General features: G+C 42.4%; 1 protein-coding gene across 4 annotated transcripts in view; it reads right to left on the minus strand.

Annotated features, from left to right (window-relative positions):
* glcci1a (glucocorticoid induced 1a) overlaps positions 1-25986 on the minus strand; it is a 30933-nt gene extending 4947 nt beyond the window's left edge. Inside the window, exons 1-7 of one of the 4 annotated variants that reach the window (XM_049602777.1) lie at positions 25208-25986; positions 11095-11246; positions 8605-8694; positions 2785-2937; positions 2376-2525; positions 2031-2241; positions 69-189 (exon numbers count right to left, since the gene is read on the minus strand). In XM_049602777.1, the coding sequence (XP_049458734.1) occupies positions 69-189; positions 2031-2241; positions 2376-2525; positions 2785-2937; positions 8605-8694; positions 11095-11246; positions 25208-25571 (1241 nt within the window). In that variant the 5' untranslated portion in view covers positions 25572-25986. Of the gene's footprint in view, positions 1-68; positions 190-2030; positions 2242-2375; positions 2529-2784; positions 2941-8604; positions 8695-11094; positions 11247-25207 lie in introns of all 4 variants that reach the window. The other 3 variants (XM_049602776.1, XM_049602774.1, XM_049602775.1) reach the window with 3 other exon arrangements.
* Positions 25987-26187: the final 201 nt, after the last annotated feature.

Below are 26187 nucleotides of genomic sequence, written 5' to 3' on the forward strand. Positions count from 1 at the left end.
TGGGGATCAGACATTCCTGGGGCGGCAGAGAGACTTTAAATTCAGCACAAGTATCAAACAGTCTATACCTCATCTCCTCAAAAGCTTTAATCTTCTCACAGCCCTCTGGCGGCTCTCGCTTGAACATGTAACTGTTGTTGGGTTTGGGCGAGGAGGCAAACTTGGGCAGTGGTGAGCTGCTTCCACTGTCTGTGAACACAGAGATACAGGGTAGAAACTGGCCTGAGGGCAATCAGCACTGGCAGAGTGTTTTTAAGTGCTACATTTTTTAAGTCTAGCACTCATCCGCCTCACGGAGAAGATGCGCTTTTAAATATAACAATCAAGTCTGATTCCAAATCCAAACACTGAACTTTCATCTGTTTTTTTTTTTTACTTCTCTGGGGTACTTAGTGAGGAATCTCCATAGGCAGCTGACAATCTACACTTTACAATGATTAATCAGGGCCCAAACTTTCACTGTGGGCGTATAGAACTATATGAGACAGAGGGAAATGAAATAAATAAATGAGTAAAAAAAAATCTATGCAGTTATTTCTGTGTATTAAATTATAGATGTGAGACTTCAGACTGCTGTCCGCTCAGCTCCTCAGGGGAACAGCTTGTTGTGAGGTCAGAGTTGCTGTGGATTTAATGGATGGACAAACAAACTCAATGAAAAGATCAAAACCATTCAAACTCAGTGTTTTAACTTCCCGAACCTGTCTGTGACACTCAGCTCCATGCCCAGTGATTCACAGTAGGGATGTGACCAGCAAAGAACAATTTTGACTGGCTCCACATGTCGATCTGTTGGTTAATTTTGCTACTCTTCAGTTTAGTAGCAACATACTGTACCACATGAAAGGTAACAAGGTATTTATACTACACCAGTTAGTCAGCCTTAGCCGTTGAGCACTGCGCACCATTGGGGTCTGGTGGGAACTAGCCAGCAGCGCCACTCATTGCGCAATTACCCCTGTTAACGTCATCCCGACCCATGGTGGTAGGGCTATTGTTAACTATGTTATCACTGTTAGCTCTGTTAGCAGCATCAGCACGGCTAGTGGCGCTAATATATTGTTGTAAACAAAGCTAAAGGAGGCTTTGCAACTCAAAATTAAGCCACTTTCTCACCTGGGCGACCTGGGGGGACACAGAAGGGTGGCCACCATGAGCCGCAACACTGTCCCATCATCATGAGTCAGGACAACATCTCCAGAAGTAACTGCCAAATAAGTGGCACCACTAGCTAGTTCTCACCCGTCTTGGGTGGTGCGCAGTGCAGAGTGGCTACGGCAAGCTAACCAGAGGGTGGACAGTGAGCAACGTGTTTTTTGCATGTTAACACCAAACAAAGAACAAAATAAAAGAAAAACAGTTACATCACAAACACTAAAGTTTCACCATCTCTAAATGGAAAGTGCTTTAACCTGTTAATTTTTTTAGGAAATGCAAAATGACGTGAAATACAAGAGCAAATATCCTTTTAGTCTGGCGCTCCATTGACTCTGTGAGCTTTAGTGCTGCATTTCAGTTACTGGTAATGGATGTCAAAAGCAAAATTCACCACAACTGACATCCCTATAATGTCCTACTGAAGATGTAAATCCTAAACAAGACTGGGTTAAAAATATGGCTGCACCATGTATCCGTCTGTGTGGCACAGAGGAGTAAATCAGGCTCTGATGCACACAATACTTGTGAGTAGGATGCATTCAGTGTTGATGTAGTCTGCACATGGGATTAACTGACAAGAAGAAAAACATATGATATCACCAGACTTTTAAATATGGAGCAATATTCTGTGCACATTAGCTGCTAGAATAAAAGGTCACAGCTACTGAAACAGCTTAATGCTGTATTGTATAAAACAAAAAAGTATAAAAGGAAAGAAGTAGACATGCCAATTCAGTCTGCCATGCAATTTCAGGGATGCATTAACTTAAATCAGTTCTTAAATCAGTTTTTTTAGGATCCACCAGAAACATGTGGCTATGACTGTGCCCTTCATTTCAATGCTCCAACAACAACAGTTTGATGTTCTTTACCTTTATCCCGGTCGTACAGTAGATCCTCTGTGGAGTAAGGACTGCCGTCATGTGATCCTGGTGGGCAGGCAGGCGAGGGGCAGGGCGACAGGCTGGAGCAGCTGCTGGACCGGCCGGGGGCTGATGGAGTCTGGGTGTCCACGCTGCGGGTGCTGCTGCTGCGCTGCTGGGGAGGGAAGGGTGCCCGCCGCCCATCAGGAACCTCCAGGGACTGCAGAGTCCGACAACAAGAGACAGACAGCAGGGAGAAAGGACAGAATACTAATCAGAACTGGGACGAGGTAGATCAACACACTGTGGGTTGAGAAGCATCCCTGTATGAGTTTAAATAAAACGGAGCCTCACCTTGAGCTCCTCTTTCTCTCCGTTGTCTTTGATGAAGACCTTCTCCAGCTCATGGTTGATGCCCTCCATGCTGCTGGGCACCCTGGAGATGGAAGGCTTTGGCACTGTGATGTTGGACAGCGGCATCTGGGCCGACTTCGACATGGAAAACTGCTGCAGAACACACACACAGACACAGTGTTTGATTAGAGACAGAAACTGTACTTGAGGTTTAATATCCCAGTGTGTCAGTGCACTTAATTATGTACTGACTGACTGACTTACTAGAACTGATGATGATTCAGATGGACCAAACTCTTCTACCCACATGGGTGTACTAATATGTTCTCCAGTCAGTGAATATGTGTGAATATTTTCAGCACAGCCCGACCACCTTGACGTCTCTGATTTTTTTCAAGCAGTGTCCTACCTGAACTTGGCTGGCTGTGGAGGTGTGGTTTGTGGTGCTGGTGAGGGCCGTGTAGGTGATGGTGTTGCACTGCAGGGGGGACAGTCGGTCCTTGTCTTTACTGTGGCGTCCTCCTTGTTTGCTGCGCTGGAGCTGATGTCGGAGCTTCGCAATCTGCTGGAATCAAACAGGAGAGCAGGAGGAGACAGAAGAGAGACGTTAACATTTAGCAGGTAGGACCTGGATGATATAGACTTTGTCATGTTTGCCGTGATGTTATCACCTAAAGCCCAGTTTAGACCAAAGATTTGCGATGAGGTGAGCCGAAACACGCAACTACTTAGCAACGCGCCGTTCTGCAACGTTCTACAAACCTGCCAGTTCACACTAATGCAACTAGATGAGATGGTGTATCATCTCTATGCAACAACTCTCTGTACTTCTGTTCTGATTTCCAGATTTTCAGGTTTATTTTGTGGCTGAAAATAATTTGTAGCTTCTTAAAATATGAATGAGGATAGTGATAGTGAGATACTGGCTACAGCTGCATGTGTAGAAGTGATGAAACAGTGAAAAACAGAAACAACACCAGCATCAGATGGACTGTATTCATAATAAATACGCCACAATAATATAAATAACCAGCGCCAATTAATCGGTCAGTGAGAATGTGTGTGTGGCGGGGCATAAGCACATATAGCAAGCAGCAGCAGTGACCCACTGTCCAACACCAGCACGCCGTGAGGACAGAAACAAAGGGTTCGGCGGAGATGGAGCACCTGCCGCAGCAAGCGAACACGCCGTCTGCGGTCATTTTGAATTGACCAGCTGACTTCACTACAAGCTGATTGGCTGCAGAAACAGGTGACGTGCTTCATGTTCTAAAACCAGCCGCTGGTGATTTGACCAGCGGAGTTGCAGGTGACACCATCAGCCGGCTTGAGTTGAGCTCAGACCATATGTTCTAAAACAGCTTCGTCTCGTTGCGAATCTTTGGTGTGAACTGGGCAGAAGCTGAAGAGAACCAACACTACAAACGTGTAGGGCTCGGCATCTCTGAGACCTTTTCATATTTTTGTATTTGCTGAATGAGCAACGCTGCTTTTTGTTTTCTTGAAAATATGACATGACAACAGAGCAAACTCCATCTGCTGATGACAAGTGATGAAGAGTGGGCGATATCTTTGAACGCTTTGGAAAAAGCTAGCAAGTTGGATGAAGATTTGATTCACACAAATAACCTTCTCAAACACAAATGAATAAATCCTTAACCTAAATCTTAACAGGCGTACAGCAACAGCAAACTTCTGTCTTCACTGCTGCTTAATGCATCAGATTCACAGGCTTTTTACACAGAACACAGCTTGAGATGTGTTATAGCATTAAAAACACAGGTGGAACTAACAACATGAATGATGGCTCTGTTCCAGCACTTATGACACGCACTGTTACAGTTACACCTGTGTTTGACAGTGGTCCGTCCTGTTTGTCATCCTCCTTTTCTCCCCATGTGTCCTGTGTCTCTCTACTATCTCTCACAGCATTAGATTCTCAATAGGAACTAAAGCTACAAAATGGAGATGCAGTTTATTGACTCAACACAAGTCCACCAGATGTCACTGTTCCCAGAGCAGCTAGTAGAAATGACAGACGACACCTGCACTGTCAGTTCTTGTTTGAACTCTAGTTCTGCCGTGGATGTAGATAAAGTCATTTCACACACATTAACTTCATTTTTAAGTAAATTTTCACATTTAACTCTGGATTCTTAAACCGGTTCCTTTCTGACTTCTGGAACACTGGCAATATCTACTGAACCAGTACCAGTTTGGAGCAAAACCATAGCAATCAAGGATGCATCATTAACCGAGAACGCTGCAGCATGTACAACAGAGGTAAACAGTAATGGTGGATAGCACTGATTATCTGTGAACTGTTGTTCTGTTATTGCAGATTTTAGTTTTTATTCCCAAAAAAAAAAGCACAGATTGTTAAGAAGACATAGAAAACTACTACGAGAAAGACTCCCATCCTCTCTTTCCTACCAGCAGAATATGACTGTTTGCACTTCAGATCAAGGAAAACCTGCTATTTTCTAGTGGGAACCAACTTTTCAAGATCTGAACCAACTTATTTTTGGTCGAGATGCTGCGAACAGTTCAAAATAACCACAACTGAGCCCATTTCATGTTAGTGGAGTAGGGATTAAAGAGACAGGATGAAGGAACTCCCACTCCTCCACCGTACAACCAGTACTCCGGGACATGTCCATACATGTTCCCTTACACAGTTCTGACACTGTCCTTCTTTACAGAAGCAACAGAACACATGCGGTACTTATCAATGCAGGCTCTGTCTCAAACGGCTGCTATGTGATCCCTATATTTGGACCACTGAACCAGTCACACTGTGTAGTCCTGAAAGTTTTTGTTTCCTCCTCAGGCTTCACTCAGGGCCATGTGCTTTTCAGGTTTTCTACAACAGACAGTGGACTGAGTCTGACATTAAATTGCAGTGAGCTGACAACAGTGTGTGCAGTCACAGCTTCATATTTTCCATAGTCAAATAAACTAATAGGTATTCAAAGGCTAAAAATTAGACAGATGATCAGAGGACTGACAGAAGAATAAAAGAACTATCAGAGCTTCAGACAAAACAAGGAATTTGATAACACCCCCTTTGTCTCAGAGACCTTGTGATGGGCATTATCAGTTATCAAATAATCACTTAACTGAACAAAAATACACTGAACATAATAGTTGGTCCAGTTTAACTCATTATCCTCTGATATCACCAGGCCCTTTGGTGATACCCTGGCCCTCTGATCTTACTATGTAATGACGAAAACTCTGTCTGTGTGTCTGTCCCATGTTTTTCTCCTCACTGACTTGGTCAATCCATGTGAAATTTGGCACAGTGGTAGAGGGTCATGGGAGGATGCGAATGAAAACTTTTGCAAACTTTGAATGGGCATATCTCATGCCCCGTATGTCGTAGAGACATGAAACTTTGCACAGAGATGCCTCTCCTCATGAGGAACATTTGCCTCAAGAACCCATAACTTCCAGTTATATAGATTTTCCGCCATTTTGAATTTTTTGAAAAACACTTAAAATCGATCTCTTCCTAGGAAGTTTGACCGATCTGCATGAAACTGGGTGAACATAATCTAGGGACCAATATCTAAAGTTCCCTCTTGGCAAAAGTTGGAAAACTTACTAAAACTGAGCTTCTATAAGGCAATGAATATTGCGGAGGCCGTGGCTCATCACATAAAGGTGTATAACATCTCAAGGGTTTCACCCATCACCACGCAACTTTGTAGACATATGACCACACATAATCTGAGGGGACCCCTCCATTATTGACCCCATCAAACAAAATGGGGGCGCTAGAGAGCTCATTTCTTATATAGGCCTAACCGCCATATGGATTTTTACTAAACTTGGTAGATATGTAGAACAGGACGCCTCAAGGTGACTGGAGAAATTTAACTCTAATTGGCAACTGGGTGGCGCTATAACAACAGAAAAATGCTTAAAAATGGCTAAAATGTGACCAATCGCTGTGGCTCCCCCTGTGGACCAATGTTGGGTTTTTCTAATTTTTGGTATAACTAAGTCATGGTATGGTATGCTGTACATAATCACGGAAATTGTCAGTGTGTCATTCTGTCAGTCAGTCATTCTGTCTGTACCACGTTTTTCTACTCATTGATGTGGTCAATCTATGTGAAACTGCACATAGGCATTGAGAACTGGCATAGGTAGAAGGTGATAAAGCTACCAATGGGTATGGACTAGTCTTTAGTTATTTTGGTATATACACTATAAGACTAACAACAGCAACAGTTTGGATCACAATCGGAATTGATGAAACCAGGAGTGCCGTCATCATGGCAGTTTTACCACTGCCTATTCCTGCTGGACTGCAGACAACCACTCACTGTCTTAAAGGTCACAAAAAGCCAGAGGTCAGAAAACCTCAACCTTACAAAACATTACTACTAAAACATTCCCATTTCATCTTGCAATAGTTTTACCACAACTTTGCCAGAGCAGCCAACTAAAACTCAGAGCTTCTTTGACCAAGACAATGTTTGCTTTGACTAAAAAAAGGACCAGCTCCAACACAGCACCTCTGACATACTATCATTCAGATACAGGCAGGATAGACTGATGATTATGCACACTAATATCCCCGCTAACATTTCTGTGGTTCTCTGAAACAGCTGCACCGCTCCGGTCTGCCCCCTCTCTCCTCTTCCTCCTTGTAGCTTGTCTATTGACATCTGTGGAATCTGTGTCAGCGCCGCTCTCCTGCAGCCCTGTAACTAAGTAACGTGCCCGTGCACACATTAGCGAGGGGTGAGCCGTCATCCGGCCGGCCCTTATTGTTCCCTCTGCTGCAGGAGGCGGAGAGGAGCCAGCTGGGACTTGGCTGACCATAAATTGCAGTGGGTTATGGCCATTGCAAAGAGGGGAAGTGGGTAGTTAAAGAATGAGATAGCGTTATCTGCCACCTCCCTGCTGCTGCTGAGTATCAGCAGGGAAGAGCTGAGAGCGGCTGATAGTGACATGCCGGGTGCAGCTTTAGAGGATGTGTCCGTCGCTGCTGTAAACCATCAGCACCATAATGACACGTACACCAAAGCTGTGATGTCACACAGGAAATTACACAGCCTGGGGAAAATGTCAATAATACAGACACATTCACTACTCTTTCATAACTTCTGCCACACGCAAACATGTTGAGAGTTTGGGGACGATCACGAATCGGCCAATATTGATCATGTGTATTGAAGCCTTCTCCTCATCATGTAGCCTTATTTAACTTTTATTTAACAATATCATATATTAACTTTTAAAGTTAAGCAAAAAATTCCAAAATGGGGTGCTTCTCTGTCAAGTTCTGCAGGTAGAGACTGCCTTTGTTCTCCTGCTCCTTTCACCACACTCAGTATCTTTGCCTTGCGTCTCTCCCTCCGCACCCTCCCTTAGACTCTCCTGTATCCTCCTCAGAGGGGTGTGCCTCTTAGTTCAACCTCTTCCTTCACATAAGCAAAAGAAATAGAGTCATCCAATGCCATATCATCGTGCAGATATCAATCTGGGTGGAGCAAACTTTTTCTTTTTGCCAAACTAAGACGTGAAATCTTGAGTGCTCCAGCACAGGTCACTGGGAGGATTTTGTGAGGCAGTTTTTCTTGCTGTAGAGGTGATGTAAAATATATGTAGGCGACATAAATCAACAGCTACATAAACACAGAATAATGAGTTCACGACTAAGGCCAACCGACAGTCCTGTACAGGTCACTATGATACATCAAAAAAATGGTCAACCACTGTGGTCCTCTAGTTTTACAGCGGTTTGTGACGGCAGACAGAGCAGCAGCAGCAGTTTGTGCAAAGCAACCGTAACCGGACTGAAACTGAAAATGTGGGCCCAATTAAAAATAATGAGCTACACAATTTAACAAAGGTTTGTCCGTCAAATTTTAGTTCAACACTGATATCCAACAGCCTCCAGACAAACTCATCTGGTGACAGAAACCTGAGGACAAACACTCCACATACGCTACATCAGTTCTGTAAGCTGTGTTAACATCCTGTTTCTTTATCAGTTTTAATTTACATTTGTAGGGCCCCTTAATATCTGTGAAGCATGTGTGGGGTGGGGATAAGCTACAGAGTAAACCTGAAGCACCCAAGACAACCTGTAACCTAGTACTGCATGTGTCTATGGCTTCATGTTGTGCACATGTGCAGACATGTGCACAACATGAAGGACAAAAGGTTTGGCCTAAATGTGTGTGTGTGCGTATTCATGTTAGTGTCATGCCTCTTTGAGCTGGTCGGCGCTGCTCCAGGATGCAGAGCGCTGGTGGGTGCTCCTCTTCTCTCTCCTTTCCTCACTCCAACATCCAGGAGTCTGGAAAGAACATCACAGCTACACATTACTTTACGCACACCTGGATCTGAGCTTCTTTAACAGAGTTATCACTGATTATTGAAGGATCAGTCCAATTTATTATAATTTGAATGTTATTTTTGTACTTGTGGCCATTGATCCTATAAATCCTGATTAGATCGTATTGAGTCTGTCAAAGAAATTACTGAAACCTTTGATTATTCCAGCGATGGATTATCAATGTGACAAATTCATAGAGGACACATGGGCAGACACACATGTGCATACAAACCCACAGTGAAAGCTGAGCTGGGCTCTGCATAACATTACGTATTGTTTAAAAAAAATTAGGATACCAATACCAACACCAGTTTCCTTAAAGTGATACAGATACCAATAGAGTTCTTCATTCGACACACACAATGTGAATGGAGTGGCGTGTAGAAAAGCCATACTCTCAAACATTCGGATGACATCTTGGCTTGCATCTGTTAGCAGCAGAACTTACAATAGTGAACTGCTTCATAGTAAAGGCCTCAGTGGCCAGCCGTCAGAAGAAGCTGCCAGGTGAGCTGCTGCTAAAGTTAGCTCAGCTTGTTTTTAAAGCAACACAGTCGAGTTTTTGAGCCCTCAAAATATATATCCAAGATCCTTGTGATGTACATCAACTCACAATAGGTTGGATGACACATCCGTCATTGCTTGAGAGCGTCTGTTTCACTTGCACTGGCACTATGCAGTTTCGGGGTTCGGGTAGAAACCCCGACACAAAAAGGACTACAAAATTTGTCTGCTTTACAGCATACATCATATCCCCCTCCTCTCTTTAAAGTAGCATAGCTGAACTGAGGTGAACGAAGTTAGAAGTGGTTGTCATGGCTGAAGCGACAAAGAAAAGGAAGAAGGTGAGCGTGTTGTCCGAGGAGACAAAGAAAAGAAAACGGGAGAGTGATAAAACAAGAGCTCAAACAAAGATTAATATTGGCCCGGCTTTCACACGCTGGTAAGAGCTGAAAGAGGAGGAGGGATGCCCGACCGATGGTGACCTGGCGCTGTTACTGCTGTTACCCTCTACAGAGGAGACTCACTGTCTGCAGGTCAGCTGCCTAGGGTACATTTTAAGATAAAGTGTTAGCCTACATACAGACAGCTTTAATTTTAGTTTGTTTTTAACACTTTGCTGTTAGCACCACAAGCACGATGTGCTTGTGTCGACCGTGATCGTGAATCATAATAGATTGAAATATGGCTTTCTACATGCTGATCACATGTATTGATAAAGTATTGGTTTGGCTGGCAGAGGTTTTATTGCACTAACTTGCAGTAACAAGTGCAGTTGTCGTCAGCTAGAGTAATCTTGAAGTTATATTCCCTTCATCTGCACCGCGGCCTCTCTGCTGTTGTCTGACCTCTCTCTGTTACATACAGAGCAGGTTACCGGTTAACTCAGCTTGTTCCTCCAAACTTAAAATCCTTTATCCATTCAAAAGATGTAGTTAAAAATGACCAAAATATTTAAAAGCGATGTTGACGTGTCTTGAAACCGTTAAAAAAGTAGTCCTCTGGAAGTTTTTTTTTCTGGCTAACCCTGGGTGTCATCTCATTTTCTACTTTTTTCAGTCTGTCTCTACCTGTTGGGAGCTAATGCTAGCCAGCCAGCTGTCTGCAGATATCAGATATTTGACTTTTTAATACAAACTTTCTTTATGGAATTTGTTTAGGTTAGGGGATTAGGTTAGAGTTGACACCACAGGAAGGTTGATGACTAGTGGATTATAAAACCTATCAGGCAGGAGTGTGAGGAAGAAGACATGAGTCAAACAGCAGTGTCACACATGCACACCGTCACAATGACACCTTTGTATCACTTCAATAGTTAATAATAAAGCTAAGAGCAAAGAGGTCATCTAGCGTTTGAAGCCCCACAGATGCGTAGGTGGTAAATGTCACACAACCTGGAAGAAACAGGATGTATAGACCAGTGTGTGTGGGGACATCTGAGGTGGAACAGCGTGAGATGATCACAGGGCAGGAAGGTGTGGGCACAAAGAAAGTCAAGCATGACACAGAGCAGTACTACTGTGGCATAGGCAGGGCTCTAGACTGCAACCAACATGGTCACATATGCAACCATTTTTTGATGAGGGTAGGAGTTAAAATATCGTGTGCATCTTGCATTCATGCGAGTGCGTCGTGCAGACTGAAGCCTCTACTGACAGTGACAAACAGAGAGGCAGCTGACTCATATAAACAACTAATACATCGGTATCATCCTACACACTGCCTCAACTGTCCAATTCAGGACAGCAGTGAATAAATACCTCTGCTTTCTCTTTTCTCTGTCACCAAAATGCCACATGACCTCATCTCTGTAGGGGATACAGCACATGTAGGGAAAAGGAGTGAGTGGGTTGTGCTCACCTGTGTGGACTTATCTTTCATACAAGATGGGTAGTGCACATGTGGGTCACGAGGCCACTGCCCAGTGAGGTAGGGCCCAGTAATGGTGCCCAGGGAGGAAGTCCGCCAAATGGCCCCCGAGCTCCGCACCTGCTGGGATTTTGTCCTTTCAGCTGCACAGATGAAAAGACAAGACAGAGACACGTCAGCTCAGTGTAACACGACACTAGTAGCCACACAGGCCTAGCACCTTAATCTGAAGCTCTACACGGCTTTTTGCTTCCGCTCTCATTATTTTTATTTTGTGGTACATTTCAAGCAGAAAAAAAAGATCTGACAAACCCCCTGTGCTCCACTAGTTAGCCACTCGCTGGTGAGCACCGTTTAACACTCTGCAACACTCTTCCTCCTTCAGCACTCCGGTGGCCAACATTTGCCCTGAACCTGATAAAAATATCTCACTGACATACCAATTTCACACAGACCTCAGAAACTGGTGCAAGGCTTGTGTTTTCACAGCCAAATATAGGGAAATATTGCGCAAGTGTGACTTTGCTGAATCTGAACTACTCCTTTAAAACACAAAGTCACACAATAACACAAAACAAACACCCATTTTACCTCAGTTTTGTTGGATTCTTCGTTCACTGGAGGCACGCAAGAAAACGTTTTCTTCACAAATTAAACGTGTTACAGGGTGAAAATAAATACACAGATTCATTGAGCTCCAACAACTGCCAAACCCTTCCATCTAAATAAATACGAGTGTGACAGTTTCTCGCAGTCAACATCGTCCTCTGAAACATGCACTGTGGGAAACATGTTTTGTAATAACCGCACTGTCATATTCTGAAGCCTGAAGAGTTGACCACACCTATGCGTGCTCACACATGACACCTCATCTGGCCAGTGTCCCTGTCGTAATCTGGTGTACTGGCTTCTGGTGCAACAACAGGGAATCCTATTAAACAAGGTAGAGGGCGAGGTCACTTTCTACATATCCACAGGATTACAGGTACACTCCAGGGACTAAATTAGACTTGGAAGTTATTTTCCATATATGTTAAGCAGCTCAACACGGCAGCTCCTCCTTAGGATGACTTTTCTAAACCAGTACTTCAGTGAATCTGCTATAATTATCTAACGCAGAGCACCAGAGCCTCCACAGACATGATACTGTCTTTATTAATCAAGCATGTGATGTGTCATGAAGAACTGAGAATCTGAGGCTAGCTATGTCTTTCTATGTATTAATGTACAGAAGTGTTACATGCATATATCTCAGGACTCATCGTACTGTGAGCAGGCAGTTAATTCCTTCTACCACTTCTGTCAATGAGGCGAAATCATCCCTTGTTACACAGGCTGCAGGAACACACCTTTGTAGTTAAGGCACAGTGTCATAAGGGGAAATACAAAGTTACTACATTGGTTAGGTGGTTAATAATTATAGTTAGGCTAATCATTTAAACTGCTACTCTCACTGAGATCAGGATCTCTCTTCAACAGAGAGCTGTGTGCAAAATAATAAATATCTAATTCAACTGAATAACTGCATGAAAAGCCAGCCTTTTTGTGAAGTGGCAGATATTATTATTTATTCAGTAAATAAAAGAGGGCCCAAAATAGACCTTTGCGGGACACCTTTATTACCATTAAGCACACATGATTTGGTATCACTGGAAGCACCAGCTTCAATGATTCAATAAAATCTCAAGGTAACAATATCAAAGTATTCTGATAGGTGGTGCAGCAGTGTTCATGTTTGGCCAGTGTGCTGTAACATGGTGTAAACCCAAGCAGAAACTTCAAGGGCAGAAAAATGAAGTCAATACTTAAGTGCCAAAAACAGCAGTGCCTCAAATGGCCATTTGATCTGGCTCCAAAAGCGAGCCAATCCTCACAGACCCCCATGCTAAAATGCCCTGCTTTACAGAAGAAATAAACACGTTTACAGCCAGGTACAAAAAAATGGTTTTGGTTTCTATGGCTACTTTCCCCATTTAGCACAACTGTATATATGAGATGAATATAACCCCATATTTGAAAATTAATAAAAAGCTTTGAGGGGTTGAAACAATCTTAAAATCTAATAAAATGTTCTAAAGGCTTTCATAATGTTTTGACAGGCTGAACTTAAAAATAATCTGCTCGACTTTCCTTCTTCATTTCTTTTTTACAGTGTTTCGCTATCACATATTTAAAAGGCCAGTGTGTAAAATGGGTTGCAAACAGTGACATCAGTGGTCAAATTCTAGATTGCAGGGCTCACTCGCTCACCCCTTCCGTCGGGTAAATGACAGTGGCCTCGTAGGGACAAAAAGCCTTGCACACGAGTTTTTCAGGAGTAGGTCTATCTAGCGACGAGGTGAATATTTATTTAGAAATCTAAACCATGTTATGATATTGTAATGAATCCCTCACGAGCAGGAGACCAGAGGAGCGTTCGGGAAAAAGGACAGTTTATTTGAGCACTCCAAAAACTCCGGTAACACTCCAGGGGGTAAAAGACTCCGTCCCAAACTCTGACTCTTCTAGCGTAACAGACACACTTCATACACACATACTCGTTTACAATACTTAGCGGGGACCCCCCTCCCCCCTCTGCTCCACCAATCTCCAGCCCGCACACTGACTGACAGCGTAGCCGGTAAACAGAGCTCAGCTGTTTATTTAGCTTAGCAATATCTCCAGACTATAGTAGCTGCAATGGACGACTTTGAACACAATTTTGAAGAGTTTCTTGTAACGGACACAGACCCAGAGCCATACCTGTTTGAGCCGGAGCATACAGATGAGGAACTCCATATGTTTGATGCTGAGCGGGCGAGAAGAGAGGCTGAATGCACAGAATGAGATTCGGTGCTACCATTGTTGGGGAGATATATCATCAGGAGGAAAAGCGCCGCAGAGAGTGCATCACAAGGAGTGAAGTTGCGTCTTCTTTTCCTCGCAGATGACAGTTCGGGTTAATTCTCTCCTGTTGCGTGGTAAGTGTGGTCCATTCGCAAACTTTATAACTAAAAAAACTTTTCACTACTCTCTATCGACGAACTACTAACACTCTCTGCTGTTTCCTCCTCCTTCTTCCTTCCTTCCGCTGTCTTCGTTGGTTCATTTATACACGCGAAACGCGTTCTCTGGCTGGCTGGATTGTCCGCTCGGTCTGCCGTACATACATGGCAGCGCAAGATGGCGACCTCTCTAAAGCAAGGCCCTTGCTATACATATATATATATAAAAGCATAATTATAAGGCTACAAAAACCAAACAAATTTTATTTTATAGCGATTATACACTTGTATAAACATATTGATGGGTAGAATATTCAGATTCAGATTCAGATTGACAATAAACCATGCCAAATATTACACACTGCCCCTTTAAGAGTTAAAACCTTGTAAATGGTGACCTAACAACTTGTAGGCATACGTTGGGAAATAGCTTTTGAAACTTTTACGCAAGCTTTGAAAGGGCAATCCTCTATGTTTAACAAAAATATGGAGGTGTATATTTGCACTGATACTGCAGACTGTGCTTTCAGAGCTGAGTTTACAACACCCACTTTGTCAGAGGTTTGCCCACACCGCTGCGAGCTTGTGAGTCACGTGATTTCTGGCAGCGTTGTCTTGCAGCTCTGATCTGACACTCTGAAACTCTATCACTTTGTACTGTAAAGCGCGTGGGGACTTTAAGGTGCATTCAGGTGCACCTTGTAAACCCTGGAAAGTTGATTAAAATGGGAAAGTTTATTTTTTTCCACTGCTGAAATACATATATTCATCATATATCATGTCAAATGAACAATGCCTGGGGCGGTGGCTTGTTGTAGATTTGACACAGATGTTAAAATATTTGATTCAAGCATCTTAAATCCAAAAGTTTGGGTTTATAAAGGCCTTGGAGTGTGTTTGCAACCTGTTTGAGGATCTGATGATTTGTGCTTCTTGGCCCATCACACTTAATTTTAACAATGGCACCATGCTCCCAAATCTAAGCAATTATCTTGATACAATTATCAGCGTTAGCAGTAACAGCCTAAACTGTGAAAATCAGACCCGTGTTACAATAAACCAGAACAAACCTTTAATTCAAAAAACCAATGTAGGTATTTTTCAAACACTATCTGATAAACCAGCCACACCTTTACTGTTGGACTTTCATGCACAGTAAGCAGTAAGAAAAATGCAAAACTATGGCTACACAGCCCGTCAACATTTTGTTGGTTAAATAATGTCAACAGCACAAACCAAATATGGACATCTGAAAACTAATCCTGTTGCAAATCAAACTGTTTTTTAAGATTTCATGGCTCAGATAAAAAGTCCAAACTAAAAAAAGGCCTACTCTACTACTTCCTGTCATCTGATGAGTGTTTACATGACCCCAGTGTGCATGAGAGCTTCAGTATGCAGCCATCATCACACCACTGAAGAAAAACAGACACTCTTGAGGTGTTGTTCTATGCACGGTATTTCCTCAGGGATTTTAACGATTTTTGGAATAAAAATTTTAAGTTCCAACACTTTAACTTTTGATGCTTCTACAATTCCACAGTGGTGACTGAAATAGCATGTGACAGCGTGTAATTATACACCTCCAGTCACCATTTGAATATAGTTTTTTTGCTCAGTTTTCATTGATTTTTTCCATTGCTTCATTTATGTTTCGGCATAGTCAAATGGCTGGCAAACTGAAAGATATGACTGGCCAGCAGGACTTAACTGACTGTAATTTTATTACATTCAAAGCTTCTGTTTGAGTTTTCCAATGATGGTTCAAATCTCTTACATTTTTGATCATGTCACTGCCCTGAAAAACATTAACAAAAATAAAACATCTCTACTGCCGATATCTCCAACACTGCAACTCACACCAAAATGATCTAGACTGATAGAAAGCACTACCAATGACGTAAAAAATTATTTTTTAACTAAGGATGAACTGTCCCTTTAAGAAGTTATGTAGGAATATTATTGGTAAACACAGCTCCAGCTTTATGGGAGTAAATGGTAAATGAGCCACAGCCACCTCTGGAGTCGGCTGTCTTTATACTAAATGCTGAAGCAGGAAGTATTTTCAAGATTTTGTAAGATGTGGACAAAAACTTGAGTTCTGCTTTGACATCATTGTGATGTGTAGTCTGCTATAACCCTGCAGTAACATCTGTGGTCAGAGGTCGCACCGAGGTCAGAACTAAACAAGCACAAGGACAAATTCCTGACCCAGTGGTCAAGTAGCAATCCATCGACGCCCTGCCCTTGAACCAACCGTTTTAAAACACAAAAACACAAACAAAGTTTTTAAAGATTTCTGTCAAAATATATACTCTTTGTATAGTGTAGTCCACCAACTTCATATACGTGACAAAGCATCTTATTAAATGTACACTGAACATAACATAAATGGAACACTTTTCATTTTGCTCCCATTTTCACAAGTTTAAAACTTCATAACGACAGTGGTTATGTCATGAGGTTTGCGATTTGCGTTGGCTCTGTGGGCAAAGTAGACCCACCGTAGACCTCAGCAGCCTGTTTTGGGAACCAGTTCAGGATGTGGAGGTGTTTTCATAATGAAGATGACACGCTATTGGTGTCAGTAGTAGACATGTTGAGGCCAAGGCATTGCTTCTCTCTCAGTCAAAGCTGTGGCTCACGCTATATCAATTGGAACGAATACACAGGTGCATGTCCCCTTAACATAGACCAGTGGTTCTCAAATGGTGTGCCGTGGCACAGGCATGCTGTGGGATTTTGTGATAACCACACATTACTATTGCAATATTCAACTGAGCCTGTGCAAAACATTATCAATCACTCTTTAATTGACTGTATCAGTATGTTGGGTGCTCCATTTTCTAATAAAGGGGCAAACTCTAGCTAAAATTGTGATTCAATTTAAATAACCTTCACGGGGAACCTATTTGTCACCGTTCAAGCATGGGAATTATAAGTGTGTGACGCATCTAAAGCCCCGATTGGCAGCCAAAAGGAGAAAGCCATGAGTGGGACAATGGATTGCTTTATTGTACAGAGTAACGTGAAAGATACCTGCACAGATATAAATACAGGTGAGATTTTGGCTTGCCCTTTCGTGTACCTTGGGCACAAAAATTTGAAAACTACTGCCATAGACTAATCAAGCAATGGATGTATAAAGAGAACTGGAGACAACGTGGAGGTGAGGCCCCTTTCATTCCTATAAAAGCTGCTCAGTGGTGCATGAAGCCAAAAAAGTTTCACACGTATAAAATTACCCTGACCGTTCGCATTCTTGGAGCAAGCACACTAGAAACTTTCGCAACCCAAGCGGCTAACTTCAGGTATGAATGGGGACAAAATGATTTAATGGAGCTGCTCTACTAGACTTTCAAAATGTTATCAGACTAAATTGATCAAATTCTGATGAAGCGAGTCATCGTGTGGGGGTTGTGATACTCAAAAATATATCCACTGATTTACAGATGTCTGTTTCACAGTCAGTACATTTACATGGACAGTTTAATTCCACTTTCATTCGGAATGAAAGGCCATTCAGATTAAAAGTGTTCATGTAAACGGTCATTTCGATTGAAAATTAAATCCGAGTAAAGGGGGTGGTTTATTCCGTTTGTCATTCCAGATGAAAGAATTTTGTGTGCATGCACACTAGAAACGCGACGTCAGTAAAACCATTGTTTTCCTATGATATGGCGCGTCTGACCGGCGTTCAAGCGTCTTTTTAGACAGGTTTTTTTCCAGCGTCTTTTTAGACGCGCGTTTTTGTAGATGCTTCTTTTTAGACGCACGTTTTTTAGACGTGCGTAGACACTGAAAAGTTAAAATATTTTCAGCTTTTCTGAGCGTCAGATGCCAGTAGCGCATTGAATAAGCGCTTCCAGCGTTTCAAGTGTCTTTGAAGCGTCCGCGTCTCCAGGGTCTCATTTCTGTGTGATCACCCCCTAAGTTCATTCCAGTCTTTCTGTGCATGCTCGTTTCCTTGCCCTTCTGGCGCGATGACGTATATAGCGCGCATAGCAACGGGCTGCATAGCAACGGGCTGAGATAGAGCAGTCGGACTCGTTGCACTCACCAGTTTCCATACGCCAAAGCACGGTCTTCTATCCCCCTTCTTCGACCTTCTACCTCTCTTCTCCTCCTCAACAGACGAAGCATTAGCAGAACAAGGTTGTTGTCGTACTGCTGCTTCAAGAATATAAGCAAAACAAGCCTGAAAAAGGCACTAAGAACGGCGTCGTCAAGCATCTTGTTATCCGGAGCGAGGACTACAGTGTTTTCTTCCGGTAAACGTAAACACATAACATCTGCCTCGTCCCCTATCCAATCAGAAACCTTCCCTGCCCCAAACCTTGCGCAGACCCAAATAAAGGCAATTAAACTGATCTCCCGTGTAAACCCTCATTCGGAATAAATATTTCTTATGTAAACTACCTGGAAAAAATTTTAATTCCAAATGATTTCATTCAGATTTATTTCATTCTGAATGAGAAGCCATCATGTAACCGTAGCCAGTGTAAGTCAATGGGAAAATGTCTTTTTGGTATCACGTGATGTACCTAAAAGTTAGAATTCCAATGTTTCACCACAATGAAAATTAGCGACAATGCCCAGCGCAGAAGCACCTGACTTGGCTACCTTGCTAGTGCTGCCACCTAATGGAAATACGGACAAATGATACATTTCATCCGCCCCATCACTTAAACCGAAGACATGTTTGACCAACAACAAGTTCCGAATGTTGGGAAATTCAAGTACTGAACCGTTTTTATTGACAAAGCATCAAAAAGGACCTAAATTTCAGCACCCTGTGCAATAGGACAAAGTGTATCATTATGTGCAAATACTGTAGTGCTGACCAGGACAACACTACAGTATATCCAGTGAATCAGTAGAGCCGCAGGCCTTGTGTGAATGATACAACCACAATGTGTAAGTCTTGTTGTGTTAGTTACAGTTGCTCAGAGCTCGTCTGGACTCTGGGTTCATTATTACATTTGGGTGATGCTGAAAACCTTTTTGGAATAACAAGGTCATCCGGCATGACTTTGAGTCATATGACCATCTCAAACCGCAGAGAAACACTCCCACCAGAGGCTCATACATTATTCAGAAGGCTCTATTTAAAAGGACCATTTCAGAGTTTTTGCACCTCATTTCATACACAGAATTTGTCACAGTGTGTCATTCAATATGACACTGTCTTTCTCCTGTTTTCTCACCCCTGCACAATGAATGGCAGTGAACGGTTTACAGTAGGGAGGGTTAGGGTTACACATAGTACTCATACATAGAGCATCTACACTATGTACAAAAAGAATCTTCTTTCTCATTCTTGTGCCATCTCTTCACAGGTTATATTGTTATGGATCTTATAAGGTTCTGTATTTCAATATCATGGCAAATAAACATTAGCCAAGATAAAGACCAGTCATACCAGCATTTCAAACTGCAAAAAATAAATACCTGAAATCACAGACCTGTTTACAGAGGCAAATTAAATTTCGCATCTAGTTTAAATTCTGTAAACTCTGACAAACTATGTAAAGACTATGCCTTTCTAGACTGGGGTGCTAACAACTCGATGCATTTTAGTAGTCTTTTATGGCTACCAAAAGGTACTCAACGAGTCTTTTAATCGTGGAAGATATATCATATTTTTCACACCAATAACAATGACTAATTCTTGTCAAAAACATCTCAAATTCAATGAGTAAAGCGTTAGGCAAACTAATGTAGGCAGGACATGGAGGTAGGTGAGACAACAGAGTCCTTGATTGGCTCTGAGAGGCTGTTTGCAAATGAGCTGTGATCTGATTGGACTAAACCCCAAGCAGGTTCATCTGTGCTGGAGATACTGTCTGACTGCTGTAACAACAGAACTACTTCCATGTAGGGACAGCGGGAGTCTTTCCTTCTCTACGAATAATATTTGTATACCACTGGAATTACTAGAAATTCTGTTTATTTAGCATGACGTAATGTAAAACAACGATTGTTCAAACAAATTTAAGAGTAGCAAAGGTCATTCGGAGATAGCAGAGCAAGTCAGTAGTGTTTGATTGTGTGTGTGTGTGTGTTCGTAAGAAGTGTGTTGTAGAGCTAGAATGACAGCAAATGCCTTGAAAGCGTACAAGGGAGAGCGATTGGAGCTGAGTTTACATTTAGGCTAGCACTTAAGATAACAGGTAAATGCAAAGTGGAGTTTATAGTTTGTGTGCTAATAAATGCTGCAGCTCCTTAACCCTATGGGCCCTAAGCGTTTTTTGGGATATTTTTACTGCCTTTACTTCTAAGCTCATATCACAGTCATTATAAAGGCTACATATACATGCTATATCTTGTTTTTTTTCCAGGACAATGTGGGCCATCCAGATTTGCCATCATTTCATGTCCTTCTGTGTGCCTGTATTTTATATTAATTTTTATATCAATGAAAAAAACAAATCCGTGTGACTAAATTCTTACATTTTTACATGTATCTCACCATAGCAGGTTGGAAGAAGACATATTCTGCCATATATGCAGAGGGGAGACTCTCTGGAATCTGGCATTATAAGAACCATGATGGTGGGGCATTCTGTCACTTCACAGTTGTCCAAAACATGTGGTTTGTGCCAGGCGGACATGATTGCCAGTATTTTTTCATTATTGCAAGAAATTCCATTCACAAGTCAAAAATGTGTTTTATCAGAATGAAACATGCAATATTTACATCTAAGATCACAGAAAAATAGTCAACCAAGTGCAACGATGTCCTCCAAGATAATATTTGCCACTTTGTTTGCAGTAAACAAAGTCTGTTGTTGTTTTTCAGTTTCAGTTATATATTGGGGGGCATTTTGGGCACTGGGGGGGCACGTGTCCCCCTCAATGTATATGGTGACTACGGCCCTGTCAGCATGCATAATTAGGCTACAGTTGTCTGGGTGCGCAAAGGTGAAGTGGCTGGTCTTGTCATACAAAGTTTGATGGAGTGTCAACTGGACAATATGAAGATATTTGCATCTTGAAAGCCGGACTACAAATGTGGATAGACAGGGAGAAACACACACAAGCCTAAGACGTGGTAAGATACGATATTCCTCACTATATGAAGTGATTGATAACAAGATCTGTATAATGGGTTGTAAAGAAATTCGTCAGGTTTTTATTTTGTAGACACTTGATCTGTATTTATAGCGTGATGGGATGACAGCACAATGATGTGTGTGGTGTCAGTGGAAAGCTCTGCTCCTGCGCTTTCATGTGACATGTGTGGCATTTCTGTGCGAGCCTGTGTTCGCGAGTAATCCATCCAAGAGTAATGTGTGTGCAGAGCTGTATGAAAGCTCTGTTATTCATGATTTTAGTGTAACTTTATCATTTTTTTTTTTCACTTTGAAAACATTGGACTACCGGCAAGTGCTTGGCCTTGTAAGAAAGCTACAATTCCGCTGTTTCACGTGATATGTATGGCTTCTCGCTATGACGCACGGTCGTGGAGAAAATCAAAAGAGAAGAACAGGTGTGAATTTGGACGCACAATGCGTCGTTCGGGCCCATAGGGTTAAGAAAGAAGTTTCCTGTGTCTTGTCTGCCTTCAGGACATATCTGCTGTAGATGCAATGCCATTGCTTTATTACTGCACCCTGCTTAAACCACAGATGAGGGATTAGTTGACAACGATACACCATGTCGATAAGTGATTTTGATAGTTGAATAGTCAACTAATCGACTATTCTATAAAATCCCTGAGCTAGACTCGGCCTGCAGCCTCGTGTCTATGACCGAATCACAGTTGTGCTGATGTCCAGTACAACGGCACTCACTATTATGTCATATTGCTTAACTAGCTCATTTTTTGGCCACATGGGGGCAGTGAACGCAGCTGTGAACACACATCTGATGTGTTATTAAATCATTAAGATGTTATGGCTGCAGTTACATCTACAGTCGCCTTTTCCAGCAGATACAGAAAACATTAGAGTGCAGAGTCATGCCGAACTTTGTCACCAATTAGCTGAGATCATTTAAAAACTAAAACCTTGCTGCTGTCACTGTCAGCAGGCAGCAGCAGACACTGAAACCTGCCACCACAGTGATGGTGGTGCCAAAAGATTAGGGAACACACAAAGTGGTTCCCCGATTTGTGTATAGAGTGCTCCATGAATGAGTCCTAACAACTGGAAATGAGTTAGCATTTTAGCACTCCTGGTTCCCTCGTCTTGAAGTCAGTGGATTTTTTGAACGGGTTTTTGGTTAGATGCCTGAAACAAGGTCTTTGTTTAACATAATCTTAAGATACTTTTATGTTTTGTTCTACAACATCAAATACGTCACTAAGTGAAATGAAGTGAATTCAGAAGTTTTTATGCATCCTCAAAAAGGCGGTTGCTAACAAGTTGCTAAATGAGACAACAGAATGTCATCACGCTGAACACAGCTTTATAGCCTCATTGTGGTGGCAGTGTGAAATCAAGTAACCATGGTGAAGTTTGTTTAAGGCCTAACATTAGCTATTTACCTCTGGGGATTGAATTTAAGGTTCAAAAATCATAAAAGTGATCATTTAAGATTATCTTGCTGAGAAAAACGTGTAAGTATCTTAAATGTCTGCCACAGAGCTTATTTTCAGCAATGATCCAAAATCCAAAGGAAAAATCCCAGAGGCGTGTGGAAAAGGGAGCCAGGGTGACACTAACTTCTGTGTTGGCCTACAGAAAAACGTCATCCCTGGAGCACTCTCCCTAGTCATTAGTTCAAGGTCTAAACAGTTAAATATATATTCAGCACCATACTTGCGCTTGGCTATGTCATCGAGCTAATTTGCTGTCTGTCTCAAGTAGCTGTCCGTTAGTCACCCACTCTACAGCGGGAAACAGCATTTCAAATACAAGCTCTGTGCCAGAAATTCACTATACTTAAAAATAAAGTGTGTTTTCACAAACGTTTGTGAGTCACTTGCAGCAGTCCATTCAGAATGGATTCACAACCCACTTCTGAACCACAACCCACCAGTTGGGACCCACCGCTCTATAAAGTTGGATGGCATTACAACAGTAGCTGGCTGCAGTGTGCCCGCCCCCTCCATGTTAGCAGATGGGACATGAACAAACTAAAATATTAAAGTTTCAGTGTCATTTTAGGTAGTTCTTCATACATTAATGTATGTTCAATTCTTTCCTGCTAAGTTTTAATCTAATTAGTTATTTGATGGTATCAAAAGGTTGATTGACAGGTGTCAACCTGTGTGTATGGGCGGGAAATAAATACAGTGGCTCCACTTCCTGATCGCTACTGTGCAAACTTTGGGCCCAAAAGCGCAAGATGGCTGTGGCTTAGCTTTACAATAGGTATAAATTTCCCATCACACAGTCCATTGTTAATATAAACATATTGATTATTGTAGCTTTATATTTTTGTATTGACAGGTTAAAAGTATTTGTGACTAATGACTATAACAATATAAACAGATTTAAATGTCCACAGGACTAATGTGAGGTAATGTTAGCTCATGAACGTATCTATCTAATAAGTCAGACAGTGATGGCACTAGCAGCTTTCCGTAAGCTTTCTCTCTGTGTGTTTACTGGCTGTTGGCAGTTGCCCAAAACACCAATGCTAAGTGCCACCCTGGCTTGATTCATGCCCCACCTTGGCCACCCCGATCAAATTGCCCTGGACACGCCACTGCTACCAGCATTGATATCTCGGTGTGGAAAGATGCAAAGTCAAGTGCACATAATAGCCTGTGATATCTTCATCCAGAGCAGAGCTGACACATTACAGCTAACAGCTCCTCACATAAATATGTGGTAACGATGTAGTAGCCATGACACATGCTATATATTGGCTGGATTGCAAAAAAAAAAAAAAAAAAAAATTATAATTTGCTGTATTTGCAAGGGCATTGTATTCCTCTTTGTGCACAGACACACATTCATTTGCTCATGTATTTTTACATGTATGCATGCAGTTGCAGAGGCTGGCCTGCTTGCCCAGAGGGCTCTGTTTATGTCTCACAGACTGCTAGGCCCCAATGTTGCCATAGAAGCAACGGAGCTACCAGCTGACGACATATTTTTTTCCATTTCAATGATGGCAAACAACCATAATGTTACGAATTAATAATAAGCTGCCAGTGTTCATGGCAGATACTGAAAATCTGACTAATCATCCATGTAATGTGGAGCAAGGAGCCCTGTTTATCTTCGACAGAGTAACTGCATCATCACCACACAGGCATCCATAGCCTCACATATTTACCTCATCGTTGCGAGGATAATGCCAGTGTAATATAACAACAACTGCATCACCTCATTCCGTTTAAATCGCGATTGTAACACACTGGAATAATGTGCCAAAACACCCTGAGCTGTGTGTGCTAAAATATTACTGACATCATGATAGAAATTGCAACATAGGTGCGGGACACACTGTTAAAATATATTTTAAGTACGTTATCGTGTGTGTGTGTGTTGTGCCATCTCGATGTTTACAGCGTAAATTATAAAACGCCTAATGTATCATGACCCAATTAGAAAGCTAGCCACCTAGCCTAGCATCTCGCCCCGATAAGGATAGTTAAATCGTAGCTACAGAGAGAACGACTCGCTACGTTGAATCCTGCTTTGGAAAACTTGACAATTCTACGTGTTCTGGTTTACTGGGAAAGTTATATAAGCGTTAGACAAATTTTACGACTTGAGTCTGAATAATGACAGCCCGCTTTACAATTCGGCGTATGTTTCATTTGTGAGACGACGCTCATTTGATTTACAATGTAATATTTTGAGGTGCTTCGTGTGTTATTTCCACTAGCATCTCTCACCAAAACACAACGTGGCGCCTGATGGCGAATGGTGGGGAAAATTGTTTAAGTTGAGATTATATTTGAATGTAATGATATATAGTGAACTATACCTACGCCGAATTTAAGAGTAGCATGCATTTGTTCGGCTTTGCTTTAGTTTTTATTTTTAAATGCACGTTTTCTGTTAATTAATCGCCGATTTCATTTAATTGTCATATTTTTAAAGGTAGTTTGGCGTGACGGGCGAGAGAACGACACTTAGCCAAGTTAGCTCAAAGCTATCTGAGCGATGATGGGTGCGTTAATGATACACTTCACTTACTTAAAAGGACGACATTACCTTTGGAAACAGGCGAGTAGGGAGAGCGCTCTGGTGAGCTCCTGCTGTCCGGCGGTGAGAGTCTTTGCCTGGGGACCAGCCTGCCGTCCGAGCCGCTTCCACCCGGGTTGGCGGGACTGGAGCAACGGGACGTCGTTGGTCCTGTGTTGCTCCCGGCTACTGTGAAGGAGCAGGAAGCTGAGCGGGTTGGGCTGAGCTGATTTCCACGCAAAAGCTGGTACGGCACCGTGGCGCGGATAGGCTGCAACCGGACCGTGGTGGTGTTGTTGCTACAGGAAGGGCAGGAGGCTGTTGGGGAGCCGCTGTGTTTAACCCGCTGCTGGGATGAGCTGCCTGCTGCTGCTGCTGCTGGTGATGCTGACATGATCTGCCAAGTTCAGCTGATAAAGTTGTTTATGTAACAATATGAGTGGCAAAAGTACAATGACCTGTTTAACAGCTCACACCCTGACTTCACAGTTTCACAGCACACACCTACACGCTTTCCATTTTCACAACTTTGCAGCTGACAAAGTTTCTCAAGTTAATTCACGACGTCCCAAACAGTCTCCACTTTACATTTCTGCAGTGCTGGCGACGAAAACTACAAACTCACAGCTTCCTTTTCCTTCTCTGAGCACAAACACAAACAACCCACTGACCCTGAACTAACTGTGCCTAAAAGTTGCCACCACTGGATCACTGTAGTCAATTTAGTCAATGTTGATAATCTCTCGCAACTCCGGACTGCCCTAACACAATTTCCAAGACAGCAGTTGTCAGTTTGCACAACTTCTGACAGCAGAGGTTGGGCCATGGGTGGGACCAAATCACTACGACTACTTTCTGATTGGTGCTGGCTACTTCCTGGATGTGTCAATGGGTTGTTCATTGGGTGTGTGGAGGGTTTAACCAATATAAACGAGTGGTAAGTTAACCCGAGGTGATCTCAGGATCTGCTATTGGTTGGTGACCACTGCATAAAGGCCATAAAGTGAATT

This window comes from Epinephelus fuscoguttatus, linkage group LG17 (assembly GCF_011397635.1).
Source record: "Epinephelus fuscoguttatus linkage group LG17, E.fuscoguttatus.final_Chr_v1".
NCBI lineage: Eukaryota > Metazoa > Chordata > Actinopteri > Perciformes > Serranidae > Epinephelus > Epinephelus fuscoguttatus.